This window comes from Microtus ochrogaster, unplaced genomic scaffold (genome assembly GCF_000317375.1).
Source record: "Microtus ochrogaster isolate Prairie Vole_2 unplaced genomic scaffold, MicOch1.0 UNK41, whole genome shotgun sequence".
In the NCBI taxonomy this organism is placed as follows: domain Eukaryota; kingdom Metazoa; phylum Chordata; class Mammalia; order Rodentia; family Cricetidae; genus Microtus; species Microtus ochrogaster.
Window position 1 is genome coordinate 3,101,391 of NW_004949139.1, and position 17,394 is coordinate 3,118,784.

The following is a 17,394-nucleotide window of genomic DNA, read 5'->3' on the forward strand; positions in this document are numbered from 1 at the left end:
TCTGTGCTACTGAGGGGTTAATATGTAAGAGGGTCTGGAAGGAGTAAAGGAGTCAGAAGCAGTAGATAACTACAAGTAAACAGCAGCAGGTAACTGCACATATGAGTTCAGAGTAGTTGTGACAGCAAACACAAAACTTGTGCAAACTCAAGCCAGGCCAAATCTCAACATGAAGAAGGTAGATGGGTGGGCAACCCAGCATGCTCATATGGTCCCTGTAGATTTAGATCAAAAGAACAGGAGATTTTGTAGAAAGACAGTCATAATGGGATTTTCATCATTATTCATAAAACATAGTATATACAATATAATTTTTAAATATGTGCATGTAAACTGTCAAATAAAAGATCAAAAAATTACCTAGTTCCCGGCTTTCCTTAGTTTCTATAGTTCTTTATGTAGTGTTGAGATTCTAAGTGCTTTTCTCTGTCCAGAGGTAGCCTCCCTTGGGGAAGAATACATCTATTGATTGTCTGGTACCAAACAGTCACCCCTCCCAACAAACATGCAGGTAGCATTAATCATACTCAACAGATCATATTAAGGAATATATGCTTATATGCATTAATGTATAAAATAACAACTAGTGCAAAAAGAAGCCATGAATTTGAAGGTGAGTGTGAAAGTGTATATGGGATGCTGGGAAGAAAGAAAGGGAAAGAATGAATGTTGTAATTAAATTATAGTCTCAAAAATAAAGAAAAATATCACTGAGTAAATATCAGAAACTGAAACATATATAATTGCAGAATTAAAGAAAATAGTCAGAATTATATATTGTAGTATATAGCAAAAGGGAAATTAATAATAAGGAGAAAAATAACTGAAAACATAAAGGAAAATATAAAATGACAGAAGCATGTTAGAGTTTGCCTGCATAGCGCATGTGTGGCATGCCACAGTAGATAGACGGAAACAAACGCAGTGCTATAGAGAAGAGAAATCACTTAGGGGGCAATTATAAAGTTTCTCAACCAGTCAGATTGTGTTGCTCTGACAATGATAATAATAGTGGAACTAGAATTTTCTTTTCTTTTTATTTATTTAAGATTTCTGCCTCCTCCCCTCTACCGCCTCTCATATCCCCCCTCCCCCAATGAAGTCCCCCTCCCTCATCAGCCTGAACAGCATTCTGGGTTTCCTGCCTTGTGGGAAGTCCAAGGACCTCCCAACTCCTTCCAGGTCTAGTAAGGTGAGCATCCAAACAGCCTAGGCTCCCACAAAGCCAGTACGTGTAAGAAAGTACTGAAGACATGTCTGCTAATACTTGCAGGCCAGACTCACTTGCCATTTGATGGAGCTAATTTAAGATAAACAAGTGCTAGATGACATGAACAAAATCATCATTATGTACAGTCACTCCCCTTCACTCAAGCTGATTAACTACTAAAATGGAATAAATAGTTTCTCTGTTCCTTTTGGCCTATGAGAGTCCTCAGAATCTAATGAATGACTTAAACTTGATGAAAGAAGCAAAGAAAAGGCATCTGAATATACTCATATGTGATGATTCGATGTTTAAACAGTAGCTATTGATGTTCTGCAAAGATGATTGGTTTTTCTATTATCAAAAAAAATGACAAAAAAGGAAGGCAAGCTTTGTGTTAACGTGAGTGTTGAACCCTCACCTCCGCCATTGCCTTCTCTTCACTATTTTTACTTTGGCACATACTACATGCCCTGTACATTTCAAATATAACATGCTTTATACTTTTATACTTTTCATTGCTATTTTGTAAATATTTTATTAGGTTTTCAATTATTTCCCTCTTTTTACCATTCCTCTTTGCTACCATCTACAATATATATTTCTTAAGATTTTTACTTTGATTCTGCAGTGACGTGTTTTGAATTTCTGATTATATGATTAGAAGTTAGTGATACTTTTTTGAAACTATTATTAAGTTACAACCAGATTGACCATCCTCCCATGGTCTAAAATGATGATTAGATCCTACATGAACTGACCTTTATTTTAAATTGACACAAGCCAGGATCATCTGAGAAGTGGCAACATCAGTGGAGAAAATTGATCCAGTGATTGGCCTATGGTCTTTAGGAAAGTCTATGGGGACATTTCTGCCTGTTTGGTGGCTAATGTTGGAGGACCCACTTCATTATGGGTGGTGTCACACCTGGATTGTATAAGAAAACACAGTGAAGGAGCCACGAGGAACAAGCCAGTAAACAGCATTCCTCCATTGCTTCTGCTGCAGTTCCTTCCTCGAGGTTTCTGCCCTGACTTCTCACGATGAACTGTAAACTGGAAAGCTGAAATAGGTCATTTCCTCCCCAAGTTGCTTTGGTAATGGTGTTTTATTGTAGCAATAGAAACCTAATTCAGACACTGCATGTGGGCATCCTTCAGTCCTCATGGAGATGACAGAAAATCTAATGATACATATGACTGTGGAAATGTGAGTTTTCCAAATTATGTCACTTCAAAGACTTTATGTCACTTCTAGACAACTATGCTCTACTGAACCACAGCCAGCACTCTGTAACCCTTTCATACTTCTGTTCTTACTGGAATGCTTCTCCTGGCTTCACACATCCTACATGGCTTGCCTTCTTCCATCTTTCAAATTTCTACTTACATCTAATTTCCTAGTGTTACTTCCCCTAAAAATGTTACTTAGAATTATTAGCTTTACAAACAGTATCTTCATTATTATACTGCCATCTATGTACCTACTTAATTTGTCTTGTTTTTCTACATTTTGTTAGTACTGTTGCACATAAACAGGTATTTTTAAATTTGAAAATCAGATGCAAGACCAAGGGTGTGGATTGCCTATGGGTGCGAAGATTTACTTACACCTGAATGATTTAACTGACTGCAGAGCTTTGTTATCTCCCAGGGTCTCCCTGGTCTCACTCTAGAGATTGTGAGTGAAGGGAAAAGCACCTAAGGATATTCATGTGAAAACATGGGTCCTTTTCAGTGGCTATCTGAAATTAAGGAAGAGAGCAGGAGGTGAAATGACCATGGGAGGGAGGAAACACTTCTGATATTGGCAAACGGGTAAAGGAACTATCTACAAGAATTGATTGGCATAATTCTGTATATATTTGAGTAGCAGCCATTTTCATTTGTTTTTTTTTAAAATACAGACTTACACAATCTCTTGTAAAAGTTCTATGTCATTTGATACCTTTGATGTCCTTTCTGTATCCTGCATTTCTTCACTGACCTGAATTATGTCTATGTGTTGCACAACCAAGGTTTTATTTGCTTCTTGCTTTCTATTTCTTATTGTTATATCTCCTTCAAATTTTTTTATAGGCTGGATAAGTAGCTCTGATGCAAACCCATATTCCATAGGAAGAGAATAACAATAGTACTGATGTCAACTCTTCAGAAACTGCCCTTCACCACTTGAACCCAGTGAAACACAATACATCTACTTGCTACTTCCCCTCAAGCAGAAGATAATGCTAATCACACTGCAATGGGGTAGCCCCCAGTGACAGAAACTAATTTCTTTGTAGATGTAGATGCATATGCAAGAATGCCAGCTGGCTTATGAGTATTATCAGTTGTCTTAGAATGTTCATAAAAGATAAAATAGTGAAGAGGATCACATTTGCTAGTTCCTCTTTGATGTGGGATTCCCCTCTGTATGCTGTGAATACCATTGGACAATAAAGAACTGCCTTGGACCTATAGCAGGGCAGAACTTAGCTAGGGAGGGAAAACTAAACTGAATGCTGGATGAAAGGAAGTGGAGTCAAAGAGAAGTCATGGTGCTGCCGCTGGAGACAGATGTGCTGAAACTTTGCTGGTAGGCCATGACCTCCCGGTAATGGGCAAATTAATGGAGATGGGTTAAATTATATGTAAGAGTTAGCCAATAAGTATCTAGAGCTAATGGGCCAAGCAGTGATTTAAATAAATAATATAGTTAGGGTGTGGTTATTTCTGGAGTCTGGGCAGCCAGGAACCAAACAAACAGGTTCCCTACAACATCTGTTGACGTCTGAGAAGTGCAGCTATTCCAGATTTAAGTCCTCTGTAGTCCTTTCCTTTGTTACATCCTAAACAACAGGATAGCCATTAACCTTAAATTTTTTAAAATAATTGATTGTAAGTGAAACATACATCTCAAGAAATTATCCTATGGAAGCCTTTCAAAATTTTATTTCATGAGTAATCTTATAGTCAGCGAAGAAAATAACCTTCTCCTGGCCTCCTTGTCCGCAACTCTTCTTCTAAACAAACAGAATCATGGTAATGAGCAACAGAATGTAGGTTCAGTCTTTGTGTCTTTTTCTAAATGTTAAATCATTTCTATAGACAAAACTTTTTTAAAATCAACCTTTTAGTCAGGTGAATGTGGATACAAAGAACTCTGGAGATGTAGAACTTCTAGATCTCTTTCCCCAAGCCCTGCAGCCACAGAGTCGTCATTGCACAAATTAGTGCTAGTTTCCTCAATAGTTGCTTCTTTCTTCTTTTTTTTTATTTTTCCATTCAATTATTTACACTTCCTTCCCTCCTCCTAATCCCCTCCCTCTCCCACCCTGCTTGAGACAGGGTAAGGAACCCTGCTCTGTGGGAAGTCCAAGCCCCTCCCTCCTACATCCAGGCCTAGGGAGCTGTGCATCCATATAGACTAGGGTCCCAAAAAGTCAGAACATGCCATAAAGATAAGTCCCAGTGCCTTTATCAATGGCTTCTCAGTCAGCCCCCACTGTCAGCCACAATCAGAGAGTCCGGTTTGACCACATGCTCATTCAGACCCGGTCCAGCTGGATTTGGTGAGCTCCCATTAGAACAGGTACACTGCCTCAGTTGGTTGGCCAACTCCTCACAGTCCCGACTTTCTTGCTCGTCTTCTCTCTCCTTCTGCTTTTCAACTGGACCTTGGGAGCTCATTCCATTGCTCTGATGCGGGTCTCTGTTTCTATGTCCATCCGTCACCATATTATCCATTCTTCAATTGAGGGTCATCTAAATTGTTTCTAGGTTATGGCTATTACAAATAATCCTGCTTGAACAGAGTTGAACAAATGTCCTTCTGGCATGAGCTTACATCTATTGGGTACGTGACCAAGAGTTGTATCGATGGGTCTTGAGGTAGAGTGATTCCCAATTTTCTGAGAAACTGCCATACTGATTTTCAAAGTGACTGTATAAACAACGGAGGAGTGTTCCCCTTACTCCACATCCTCTCCAGCATAAGCTATCATTTGTGCTTTTGATTTTAGCCTTTCTAACTGGTATAAGATGCTGTCTCAGAGTCATTTAGATTTGCATTTACCTGATGGCTAAAGATGTTGAGCAGTTACTCAAGTGTTTTTGGCCATTTGAGATTCTTCTGTTGAGAAATCTCTGTTTAGATCTGTTCCCCATTTTTTTTTTTTAAGTAATGGATTATTTGGTATTAGATGTAAAGCAAAAAAGAAGCTAGGTAACAATGAAAAACCTAAGGGAGACATACATGGATCCCCTGGGAAGGGGAAATAGACAAGAACTCCTGAGAAAATTGGGAGCACGGGGGTGGAGGAACAAGGGAGAGCAAGAAGGGAGGCGGAATAGGAGAAGGGGAGAGGGAAGAGAACATGAGTGAACTGGATGGCTGAGATTGGGGAAGCACAGAAAGGGAGAGTGAGGAAAGAAATATCTTGATTGAGGGATCCATTAAGGGGCTAGCAAGAAACCTGGCACTGGGGAAATTCCCAGAAATCTACAAGAATGACTCCAGCTAAGGCCCTAAGCAATAGTGGAGAGGGTACCTGAACTGGCCTTCTCCTGTAATCAGATTGATTGCTACCTTAATTGTCACCACAGAAACTTTATCCAGCTATTGATGTAAACAGATGCAGAAATCCACAGCTAGCACTAGGCCAATCTATCAGGGTCCAGTAGAAGAGAGAGAAGAGTGATAATGTGAACAAAGAAGTCAAGACCATGATGAGGATACCAACAGAAATATCTGACCTGAGCAAGTGGGAGCTCACTGATGTCAGACTGACAGCTGGGGAACCTACATAAACACAAACAAGCCCCTCTGAATGTGGGTGATAATTGTGTGGTGTGGGCCTGTGGGGTCACTGGCAGTTGGACCAGGATTTATTCCCACTGCTTGAACTTATTTTTAGAGCCCATTCTCTTTGGAGGGATACCTTGCTCAGTCTAGATATAGAGGGGAGGGCCTTGGTCCTGGATCAAAGTGATGCGCCAGACTTTGTTGACTCCCCATGGGAAGCCTTATCCTCTGTAAGGAGTGGAAGGGGATGGGGTGAGTGGAAGGTGAGGACAGCAGAAGAAGAGGAGGAAGAGGGAACTGGATTGGTGTGTTAAATAAGAAAAGGTTGTTTTTAAAAATAAATTGAAAAAAAAAGAAAAAGAAAATGAAGCTCTTGAGTCTTGAGAGATGACTCAGTGGTTAAGGCTGTTTTTCCAGCAAGGAGGCTTCTGTGTTATTCCTAGCACCAACATGGTGGCTCACATCTATCCATAAATCTCATTCCAGATTATTTGATCCCCTCTTCTGAACTGTGTGGGAGTTGGGCATGATTTACATTCAAACAAATTACCCATAAACAAGCAAGCAAGCAAACAAACAAATAAAAAAAACTAATAAAGGCAAAGAGGCTCTTTTTTGAAATAAAGACAATGAGACCCCATTTTGGAATACTTACATTTCATCTTGAAAGAGTTCTGAAATTCTCAGAAAAAAATCTAGGTAGGGATCGCAAAGCAGAAATGACATTTGGATAGATTACTTCTTAGCAAAACAACACAATCATTTGATCCTAGAAAAGGGTCTTAATAATGATACAAGCAAGTAAGGTCAAAATTGCAATGCTCCATTTTGATGTTACTCAACTACAAAACAACAAAATTCAAATTCTTTGAAGACTAAACAATTTAATGAACCTGTCTCTTATCTTCTTGGTTCTTACACCGTAAATAATAGGATCCATCATAGGTGGCACAAGAAGATACATGTTGGCAACAAGTATGTGTACATGTGGAGCAACTTTGTGCCCAAACCTGTGGGTGAGGAAGGAGAAAAAGGCAGGAGTATAGAACACTAAGATGACACAGACATGCGAGCCACAGGTGCCCAGAGTCTTGAGTCTGGCATCCTTGGAAGGGAGGTGGAAGACTGTATTGAGTATGAGGACATAAGAACAAATGATCAATATGAAGTCCACACCCCCAGTGAGGAAAGCAACAATGAGGCTGTAGGCTCGGCGGATGCTCGTCTCAGCACAGGCAATCTTGATGAGGGCCATGAACTCACAGTACGTGTGGGAAATTGTATTAGTCTTGCAATAGGGAAGCCAGCGTAGCAAAAAAGGGTGAAGACTGAGAAAGGCCACTCCCCGAAATACAATAGCCAGGCCCATTGCCCCAGTTATAGTGTGTGTCAAAATAGCTGAGTGTCTTAATGGGTTACAAATGGCCACATAACGGTCAAAAGCCATCCCTACAAGGAAACCAGACTCCATAGTTGAGCAAGAGTGGATTAGAAAGACCTGAGTGAGGCAAGCTTCAAAGGGAATCTCTCCATCATTAAACCAGAAGAGACTGAGAAGTTTGGGAACAGCTGTAGTGCACACCACAAGGTCAGCCACTGCCAACATGCAGAGGAAGAGGTACATTGGCTCATGGAGGCTGGAGTCTGTCTTGATGATGAACAGAAGAGAACAGTTTCCCACTAGCGCCAAAATGTAGCCCATGCAAAAGGGGATGGAAAGCCACAGGTGTGCTGCCTCCAACCCAGGAATGCCAATGAGAATGAAGGTTGAGGGATGGACATCAGATTTATTATATATCAACATGGTAAGTGTGAAATGTATGTGTATGTTACCTTTAAAAAGACAATATTAATCTGAATTGGAGGCCAGCCTGGCCTACAGAGTGAGTTGCAGGACAACCAGGACTACACAGACAAACACTGTATCAAAAAACAAACACACAAAAACACAAATTAATAAAAAGATAAAGAAACAATATTTATTAATAAATATTTAAAAGAGGGAAGTCAAGATGTCGGGAGATATATTCCACAGATCTACTGGAATTCTTGTGAATATCTACATACAAATCATTTCATTATATAGTATAATCACCTAAAATTATAGTCAGTCTTGAAAACAGCATCACTTAAATTCAAATCTAGATTTTACTAGCAGTGAAAACTAAAAAAGTTTTATTACTTCTTCATTGAGATGCATTTAATTATTGTATCTTCCATGCAGTAAACAACCTTAATGCCTTTTCTATATATTGACTTCTCTATTTTCGTTTATATATTTTTGTATTAATATTTTTCCTTAAAAAGTAAAACCAACTGGAAATTAATGAATACATGAGAGCTATGGATATAGAAAAATAAACATTAGAGTGTTACATGAGACATGAAAGGAGATGTTCCACACAGAATTTATAGTTTTTTAGATGTTAGTAACTATTTTCATAAATTCCAGTTGATTCAGTACTTAAACTTAAAGAAGACCAATATTTAGGAAAATGTTTCAATGTTATGAAATGATTGGAAGAACATTCATCCACCTCTGCCTGACTATTATTGAAAGTGATGTCAAAACTAGGATGAGAACTGAGTTAGAAGATGATCAAGGCACAGCATTGGCCTCATGCATGCAGAAATTTATTGGCTTTTAGGCAGTGATTCTTGCATTAATTTGATTGGAATTAGCAGTCTCAGCTCCCATGATTTCATTTTATATATCATATTAGTCAAGCAATGCTCACTCCCTTAAGTTGACTCTACAGGCATTCTATTCTATCCAAGCCATTCGAATTTGCCAGGTAACTGAACATTTCTCTTGTATTATTTAATATCACACTTAGGATCATATCGCCATTTGTTGATCACATTAGTTTTGTTTTAGACTATTAGAATGCTACTAAAATCACTTTTTAAAGCAAAGAAAACCAGCCTATAATTCACAATCTCAGACAACCTAGACAACAAAGAGGACCCTAAGAGAGACATAATCTTCATGGGAATTAGAAAAAGACAAGATCTCCTGAGCAAATTAGGAGCATGGGGACCATGGGAGATGGTTGAAGGGGAGGGGAGAAAAAGGGAGGGGAGCAGAGAAAAATGTATAGCTCAATAAAATCAATAAAAAAGAAAAGTAATTGAAGGTGTACTGAAACATTTGCATTTATTATAATACATATGTATACAACACAGAGTGCTTTTATTATGTATTTTTCTTAATCAACCCTTAAGCCCTTACCCAACAATGTCTGAACCAGAAAGTTCATAGAAGGCTAATCATTAATAATGAATTCGTGGTGGTGCATGTCTTTAATCCTAGCACTTGGGAGGCAGAGACAAGCAGATCTCTGTGAATTTGAGGCCAGACTGGTCTACAAGGCTACAGAGAAAACTTGTTTTGAAAAACCAGAAAAAAAATAGTATTTTAGACTCTTAGCCTGTTTATGACGTTTCCTGTCCAAAGAATTACTTAGTTCACTATTTTACTTACAGTGACTGCAGGGATATATATTCTTTGGGGCTTGGAAGAACTGGGCACATGTATGTGAAGAGCCCCAGAATGTCTAGGTCATGGCGTTTGTAAGTCACGGCAAATATTGAACAGAAGAAGAATCTAAAAATAACAAATTATTTAAATGTTATGTAATGATATAAAAGTTAATATTTCCAATTTTCAGTAGATAGTAGAGTCATGTTTTTTTCTGAGAAAAATTCATGCACTATGAAATGTAAATGTCATTCATGAGTACTGGTTAAACCAATTGCATAGATAAACAGTTAATAGATAACAAATCCAGACATTGATTTCAGAATCTTCATGCTAAATTCCACTATTAAATTCCCCTAATTATATGGTCCTATAGTGATGTTGCAAGCAACAGAAATATGGATATAGATAAAGATGCAGCCCTGTCACTGTTATTGATGGATTATGATTGATATCCCTATTTTGGAATGTCACAAAGAATAGACTCTAAAACTTAGATCTTCTTTCTAATAAACCCCTTTCCAATGCATCCACTCAATCAGGAATGCTTAATACAACTAACAGACACAGGGTAACTACAGTCTCTCAGTCTTAGCCTTCTGCTGCTCTGGGGTTAAGTTTATGTGTGCACCTCTAGAACAATATATTTTTATTTAGCTTCCAAAATTTTATTAAAATTAAATTCTGTATATTTTGTTCTATATTTAGGGCTTTTAATATTCTTTTTTATTGAAAATATTCTGATTATTTTCTGATCAAGATTTCCTTCCTTCCAATTTCTTCCTATCCTTCTCACTTCCCCAACTCTACTCTTTGCTTTTTCTTTCTCTTTTCTTAGAAAGAAAACAGGTAAATAAAGAAACAAACAAAAAACAAATAAGCCAGAATTTTAAAAAGAACACACACACTGGGTATATTTAAAATTTCTCCTTTGCTATTTTTTTCTTACCTTTATACAGTGTAAACATTTTTCTCAGTAGAAAATAGGAGTACGTTAAGAAAGAAAATAGTCCAGACTATGGTATTTGCAAATGTGCAATAATTATGCTTAAAATGAGTTTCACCATAACTTTAATCATTAAATTGAAAATGAAAATAATATAAATCACAGAATGGCAAGATTAATACTAAATATTTTAATAAAAACATGGAAAATAATAAGTTAACCATTATTGTTAAAATAATGTTTAGGCAGAGTAGCCTAATGAATTGAAACTCTATCAGTTATATATGTACACATAAAACTCTATGCAGTAAGTCATTATTATGATACTATCTGTAGTAAATGATATTGAATTATTCATAATATTCCACTATAAGATAATTATACTTAATTACAATTTTAATATTATAACTCTGGGTAATTTAATAGTGAATGTTTCTATAAACTTATATGAACATCATATAAAGTAAGCATTATTTTTCCAGTGTTACTGAGGTATACACACAAACACATATGGATGTATGTATATAATACAAACACATTTATACTGAGTGCTTTATAAACAAAGAAACAAAATATATGGGTATGCATCCAACTTGGCACTCTGAAGTGAGTGATTGACAATAAAGGGAACGAAGATTATGTATAATTTTCCTTTATTATTATGCTTATCTTTTTAAACAGTTACAACATATTCATTGCTAGCTTGATTTTCCTGTGGCATTATAAGAAGTAAGCATGCAATGGAAACTTATGATTATAATCATCAGAAAGAAACCACAAAACAAAGTATTATGCAAAAAATGGGGTTCCCTGTATTTCAAAATGTTAAGCAATTTAGCTACCATTTGAAATGTATTTCTTCCCTCCTCTTTGTATACATAATTGCCTAGTCTTCAGTCTATGAAATCAATGAGCACATGCCATTTGTTCTTGGTGGGATTACCCATACATGAAATATTTAATAACTTCTGAGCAGAGTCGAAGACTCTATTCACATATCACCTTTGTTATGTTTTTCTAGCTTTCTTGAGCTATCATTAACACTTGCTACTAGTGTCCTTATGATATGGCACTTATCTATCTTCTACTTTTTGTCATATTGTGTTTTATATTTGGTTAATAGTTTCTCACTTAATATATTAGAGATTATCATTGATTAAAATAATACTTTTCCTTTGCTATTTTTAATGAATCAATAGGGGAAAAGAAAGGGACAGATGACAAAGTACATAATTTCAATATAATATTAAGACAAGCAGTTATTTATGATAAAAAATTCCATGCACCTCCTGAAGAAATCCTCAAACTACATGGCAGCAACAATTTCTTGATTATAGCATTAAATTTTAAGATATGTTGAAGGATTGTTCTCCAACAGAGTTGAATTCTATAAGTCTTTATTGATTTTTTTCTTACGGCCTGATGGAAAAGCTTGGTAACATAGAATAAATTTAAATATGCTTTGGTTAAGAATAAAACCAATGATGTATGATGTTGGTAAATTATGAATCCTTGACACATCTTTTAACATGAATGATATAAAGACAATACAAATAGAGAATCTATGAGATGCTACTTTCTTACTCCCATTTCATTCCCTGTTTTAATATTTGGTGGTTGGTAATCCTACTTATGACATAGATAACTCTAGGAAATGATATTTATGAACCATAATATATACTAGTCAATATAAAAAATGGGGGAAATTGTATTGTTGAAAAGTCACAAAATAAGTAATTACAGTTTTAGCTTATTCAAAGCTGTTGTACCATAAAATTACAAACCTGGGATTTTAAAACATTTACAAAACTTCAATATCTACATTATACCTAAAACAATGCAGAGCAGGATTAGCAAATGAAATGACCAGGAATGCTTTGAGAAGGAGAAAACATTGCTTAACTATCACAGACCTGTGAGGTCTGCCCAGTATATATGCTGATACAGCTTATTCCCATCTTTGTCAGTCTTCTAGGAATACTGGAATAAATAGAAAAGTCATTTGTTCTTAGAAAAAATTGCAATTCCTTCTCAGTTTTTATCAAAGATATATCAAAGAATAGCTACCATTGCTTGTATGGCCAATGTAGTCTTAATGGGAACCACAAATCCGAAGGTGTTCGTCAACCCAAAGCAATTTTACACAAGCCTGCTTAAGTAACTGGCTGCTGTAAACAGAGTCCTCACTCCCTCCTCTAGCCTGATGCTCTCCCACGTCATAAAGAGAGTTACTGTGCAATCCTTACCTCACTAGACATTCTTGTGGACCAGGGTGAGTCCTTGAGCAGGCCATGTTCTCTTATGACTTATACCTTTTCCATTTGAACTCATTATGGTCAGCTTCCAGCTGCTTCTGACTCCCATTGGCAGGGAAAGAGAATGACTTCTCCATGGGGTCAGGAAGAGAAACCACTGGGGGTTTGAAATTTGAGATCAGAAATCTATACAGATACTTAAAGCCAACATCTCAATAACAGCAGAATCCAGAAACATAGAGATCAGCCAGATGTCAATTCTCCACTACCTGATTCCTGATAGGACTGCTTAAGTCTCAGAAGAACTCTTTTAAATAAAGTATTCACACATGTATGTACTAAACAGAGTCCCCTGAGAGCCCCCTGTCGTCTTCTTGTATTTTCTTTCTATTATTTGCTCCCTAGACTGCTCTGCTTCTACTTTGATGACATATATGCAAACATGACTTCAGGTATCCAGAATCTAGAAGCTACCAATGAGAGAAAGCATTTGATATTATACAGAATCTAGAAGCTACCAATGAGAGAAAGCATCTGATATTTGTCTTTCTGGCATTGACTTGATTCACTTATATGGTTATCTCCAGATGATTCTATTCTCCTGCAAACTGACACAATCTCATTCTTCCCTGTGGCTGGGTAATATTCCTTGTACGTATATAACACATTTCCCTCATCTAATCTCCTGTTGAACCCAGGCTTGGCTCCATGGTTTGCCTGTTATAGACACTGCTGTAAGAACTACTGGAATGAAAAAAAATCTGTGATATATTGGCCTAGAGTTCTTTGACTGTCCAGGAGTATTATACCTGAGTCATTATGAAAGATTTTTATAGTTTTTTTCTTCAAAATACTCCTTGGCTTCCATAGTGGGTTGGCTAGTTTATATTCTCATCAGCAATGTTTATATTGCCTTTGTCTGCAGCCTGGTGAGCATTTTTTGTTGGCATCTTAATGTCTGCTGTTACTATCAACATTAGATGGAATCACAAGGTACTTTTCTACCTATATTTCTCTGATGCCTAGGTACAAATTATAGTATTTAATGTGTCATTTTTATAATTCATCGTGACAAATTACACAGAAAATTATTGAGTCATATGAAATAACAAATTGATGAGAACTGTATTACATCTAAGCATTAATGTGGAAATTAGCTACATTTAGTGAAGCAGCCCTGATTTTTTCTGTCAGTCGACGTTTTTACACTATCCCGAGAGTCGGGGGTTTTGAACATATTTTCCAAGTATCTTTGTGCTACTCTCTGCAACTTGGTGAACTGAAATTTGTAATTTCATAATTTATTTACGATACTTGCATTCTTCTTATATGTTTTGAGGGAACAGTGTATAATAACACATCTATATAGTTTCATTTGTAATGTTATCCTTACTAAAATTGCTTCTATTCACTAAAATGTATTTATAGCTCAAAATATATATTGATAGCTTACTCTTTTATTTATTTTACTTTATGTATGTGTGTGTGTTTACAGTGTTGGTGTGTTTGTGCTTGAATGTTAAGGCTGCATGTGGTGGTCGAAACACAGTCCTTGGGAATCTGTTCTTTCCTTCCACTCTTTAGGTCCTTGGGGAACTCAGGCAGTCAAGTTTGGATAGGGCCTGTATAGGCTGAGCCATCTTTATGTTTTTTTTGGTTGCCTATTAAAAATACTTAAAATAATATATACAACTTGATATCCTGATATGATTATTTCCAGAAGTTTAACAGATAATTCTCTGAGTTTGTTTTCAGATTTTATAACTTAAATGTATTGTTTTTCTGACATTTGATTTGGTTGTTCCTGTCTTTGGTTTTCCTCTGCACACAGTGGGAGCACGGCCACAACACGCAGAGCTTCATTTTCCAGACATGTTCTTAAAGAGTCAGAAGATTTCCATGTTCCTAATGTAGAGAACAAGGTCATCAAATAAACTACAGACAGAGTGAGTCAAGGTGCTTCTGGCTAAAAGCCGGCTTGTGACTGAAATTTCAGTGCTTGGGATCTTGAGGTAGAGAGAAGTTTGGAAAGAAGGAAGGGAAATTAATATCTAAATAAAGTTTCTCCTGAGATTATAAAAGGAAGTTTATGTGTGTGTGGAATCTGCCTGGGATGTGCTGCAGGAACATCTGTAGAATGAGTCAAAGCTGTGGGTGTGTAGTAATGTTTTCTTGATAAATGCTTCCCTCAACTAGAATGACATATCCATCTTTTTCTTTTCTGATTAGTTTGAGTCTGAAGTTTATCTTGTCAGATATTAGTATAGTGAGGTTTGCTTGATCCTTGTTCCTCTTTGATCAAATTACTTTTGTAATCCTTTTTCTCTATGGTAGTGCTTTAAAGCTAAGAAAGGGTGTGAATTTGGGTGGGCAGGAGACTGGCAGTATCAGGAAGGAACTGGGGGAGGAAGAAACTGTAATCAGAATATATTATACAAAAATTTATTTTCAATAAAAAAATAAGTAAAACAAAACAAAACTGAATACCAGCAAGCAAACCAAATGGACTTAAAAGATATTTACAGAACATTTCACCTCAATACAAAAGAATATACTTTCTCTCCACCTTATGGAACTTTCTCCAAAACTGACCACATACTCAGACACAATGCAAGTCTCAACAGATAAAAGAAAATTGAAGTAACTCCCTGAATTCTATAAAACCACTACTAGTTAAAGCTGTGTCTCAGGAAGGAAAGAAACAAAACTTACAAACTTATAGAAACTGAACAAGTCTATATTGAATGAAAAATGGTTCAAGAAAGAAATTAAAGACCTTGTATATATTAATGGAAATGAATACATAATATACCCAGTCTTATGGGACACAATGAAAGCAATTCTCAGAGGTACGTTCACAGCACTAAGTGCTTATATGAAAAACTGGAGAGATCTAATACTAGCAACTTAACAGCATACCTGAAAGTTCTAGAACAAAGAGAAGAAATTACACACAAAGGAGCAGATGGCAAGGAAAAAAATCAAACTCAGAGCTGAAATCAATAAAATAGTAACAAAGAGAACAATACAAAGAATCATTGAAAAAAACTACTGATTCTTTGAAAAAAAAAACAGTAATATTGATAAACCCTTTCCAGAATTAGCTAAAAGACAAGGAAAAAAATAACGAAATTAAGAAAACCAGAAAATGAAAGAGGGATATAACAATACACATTGAGGAGGAAATCCAAAGAAACATAAGAATACACTTTAAAAACCTATATTCTATCATATTGGAAAATCTAAAAAAATTAAAATTGGATAATTTTCTTTATAGATATCACTTATGAGTTAAATCAAAATCAGATAAGCAATTTAAATGGACCCATAACCTGCCTAATGAAAGAGAAGCAGTCATAAGTTTCTTAACCAAAAAAAAAATTGTCCAGGGCAAGACAGTTTTAGTACAGATTTAGTAAAGATTTCTACCAGACTTTCAAAGAAGAGTTAACACCATTACTCCTCAAATTATTCCACTAAATAGAAGCAAAAGGAACTTTGTTCCATTAAGTTTATTGGGCCACATTTATCCTGATACCTAAACCACATGAAAACTTAACAAAGAAAGAGAATTACAGAACAATTTTCTTTATGAACATAAATGCAAAGATACTCAATAAAACGCTTGCAAACTGAATCAAAGAACACATCAAAAAGACCACCCATCATGTTCAGGTCAGCTTTATCCCACAGATAAAGGGATGGTCAATTACAAATAAAAAATGCAATTCATCATATAAACAAAATGAAAGACAACACCACATTATCATCTTATTAGGTATAGAAAAGCCCTTTGACAAAAATCCAACACCCTTTCTTGATAACAAACCTGGAGAGTTTAGAAACACAAGGGTCATACCTAAACCTAGTAAAGGCAGCTTAAAGAAAGCCTTTACTAGGCACACATCAACTTGAATATGGAAAAACCCAAAGTAAAATCCACTAAAATCAGCAATAAGACATGGTCTTCCACTCTCCATATCTACTCAATGTAGTACTTGAGGTTCCAGCTAGAGTAAGACAACTGGAGGAGGTCAAGGGGATACAAATTGGAAGGAGAGAAGTCAAAGTATCTTCACTGTCAGATTATGTATCAGCATGCACAAGTGACCCTAGTAATTCCTTTGGGGAACTTGTAAAGCTGATAAACATATTAAGCAAAGTATCTGGATACAAAATTAAATCACAAAAATCAGTAGCATTTCTATATACAAATGGCAAATGGACTAAGAAATCAGGGAAACAACACTATTCACAATAGTCTCAAATAATATAAAATATCTTGGGGTAACTCTAACCAAGCAAGTCAAAGACTTTTAGATAAAAACTTCAAGTCTTTGAAGAAAGAAATTGAAGAAGATATTAGTAGATGGAAAGACCTCATTAATCAACAGAATTAACATAGTAAAAATGACCGTACTATCAAAAACAATCTACAAACTCAATGTTATCCTCATCAAAATTAGAGCACAATTTATTTTTTGAGACAGGGTTTCTCTGTAAAATTAGAGCACAATTTATTTATCAATTAATTTATTTATTTTTGTATTTTTTTAATTGAGAAAAGGAAAAAAAAGTTTCAGCCTCCTCCCAGCCTCCCATTTCCCTCCCCCTCCTCCCACCCTTCTTCCACTCCCCCCAATCCTATCCAGTCCATAGAGCAGTCAGGGTTCCCTGCCCTGTGGAAAGTCCAAGGTCCTCCACCCTCCGTCCATGTCT

The 17,394-nt window shown here is 36.2% G+C and overlaps 1 protein-coding gene across 1 annotated transcript; it reads right to left on the minus strand.

The window, feature by feature from the left end:
- Window positions 1-6,852: 6,852 nt before the first annotated feature.
- Window positions 6,853-7,800, minus strand: LOC101982642 (olfactory receptor 52D1-like). The gene has a single exon (XM_005368851.1). It carries the CDS (start codon window positions 7,795-7,797, stop codon window positions 6,853-6,855), a length of 945 nt encoding a protein of 314 aa, XP_005368908.1. The 5' UTR covers window positions 7,798-7,800.
- Window positions 7,801-17,394: the final 9,594 nt, after the last annotated feature.

Bases quoted from the DNA above. Each gene is read 5' to 3' on its own strand.
- LOC101982642 (XM_005368851.1), bottom strand. From the start codon at position 7,797: ATGTTGATATATAATAAATCTGATGTCCATCCCTCAACCTTCATTCTC.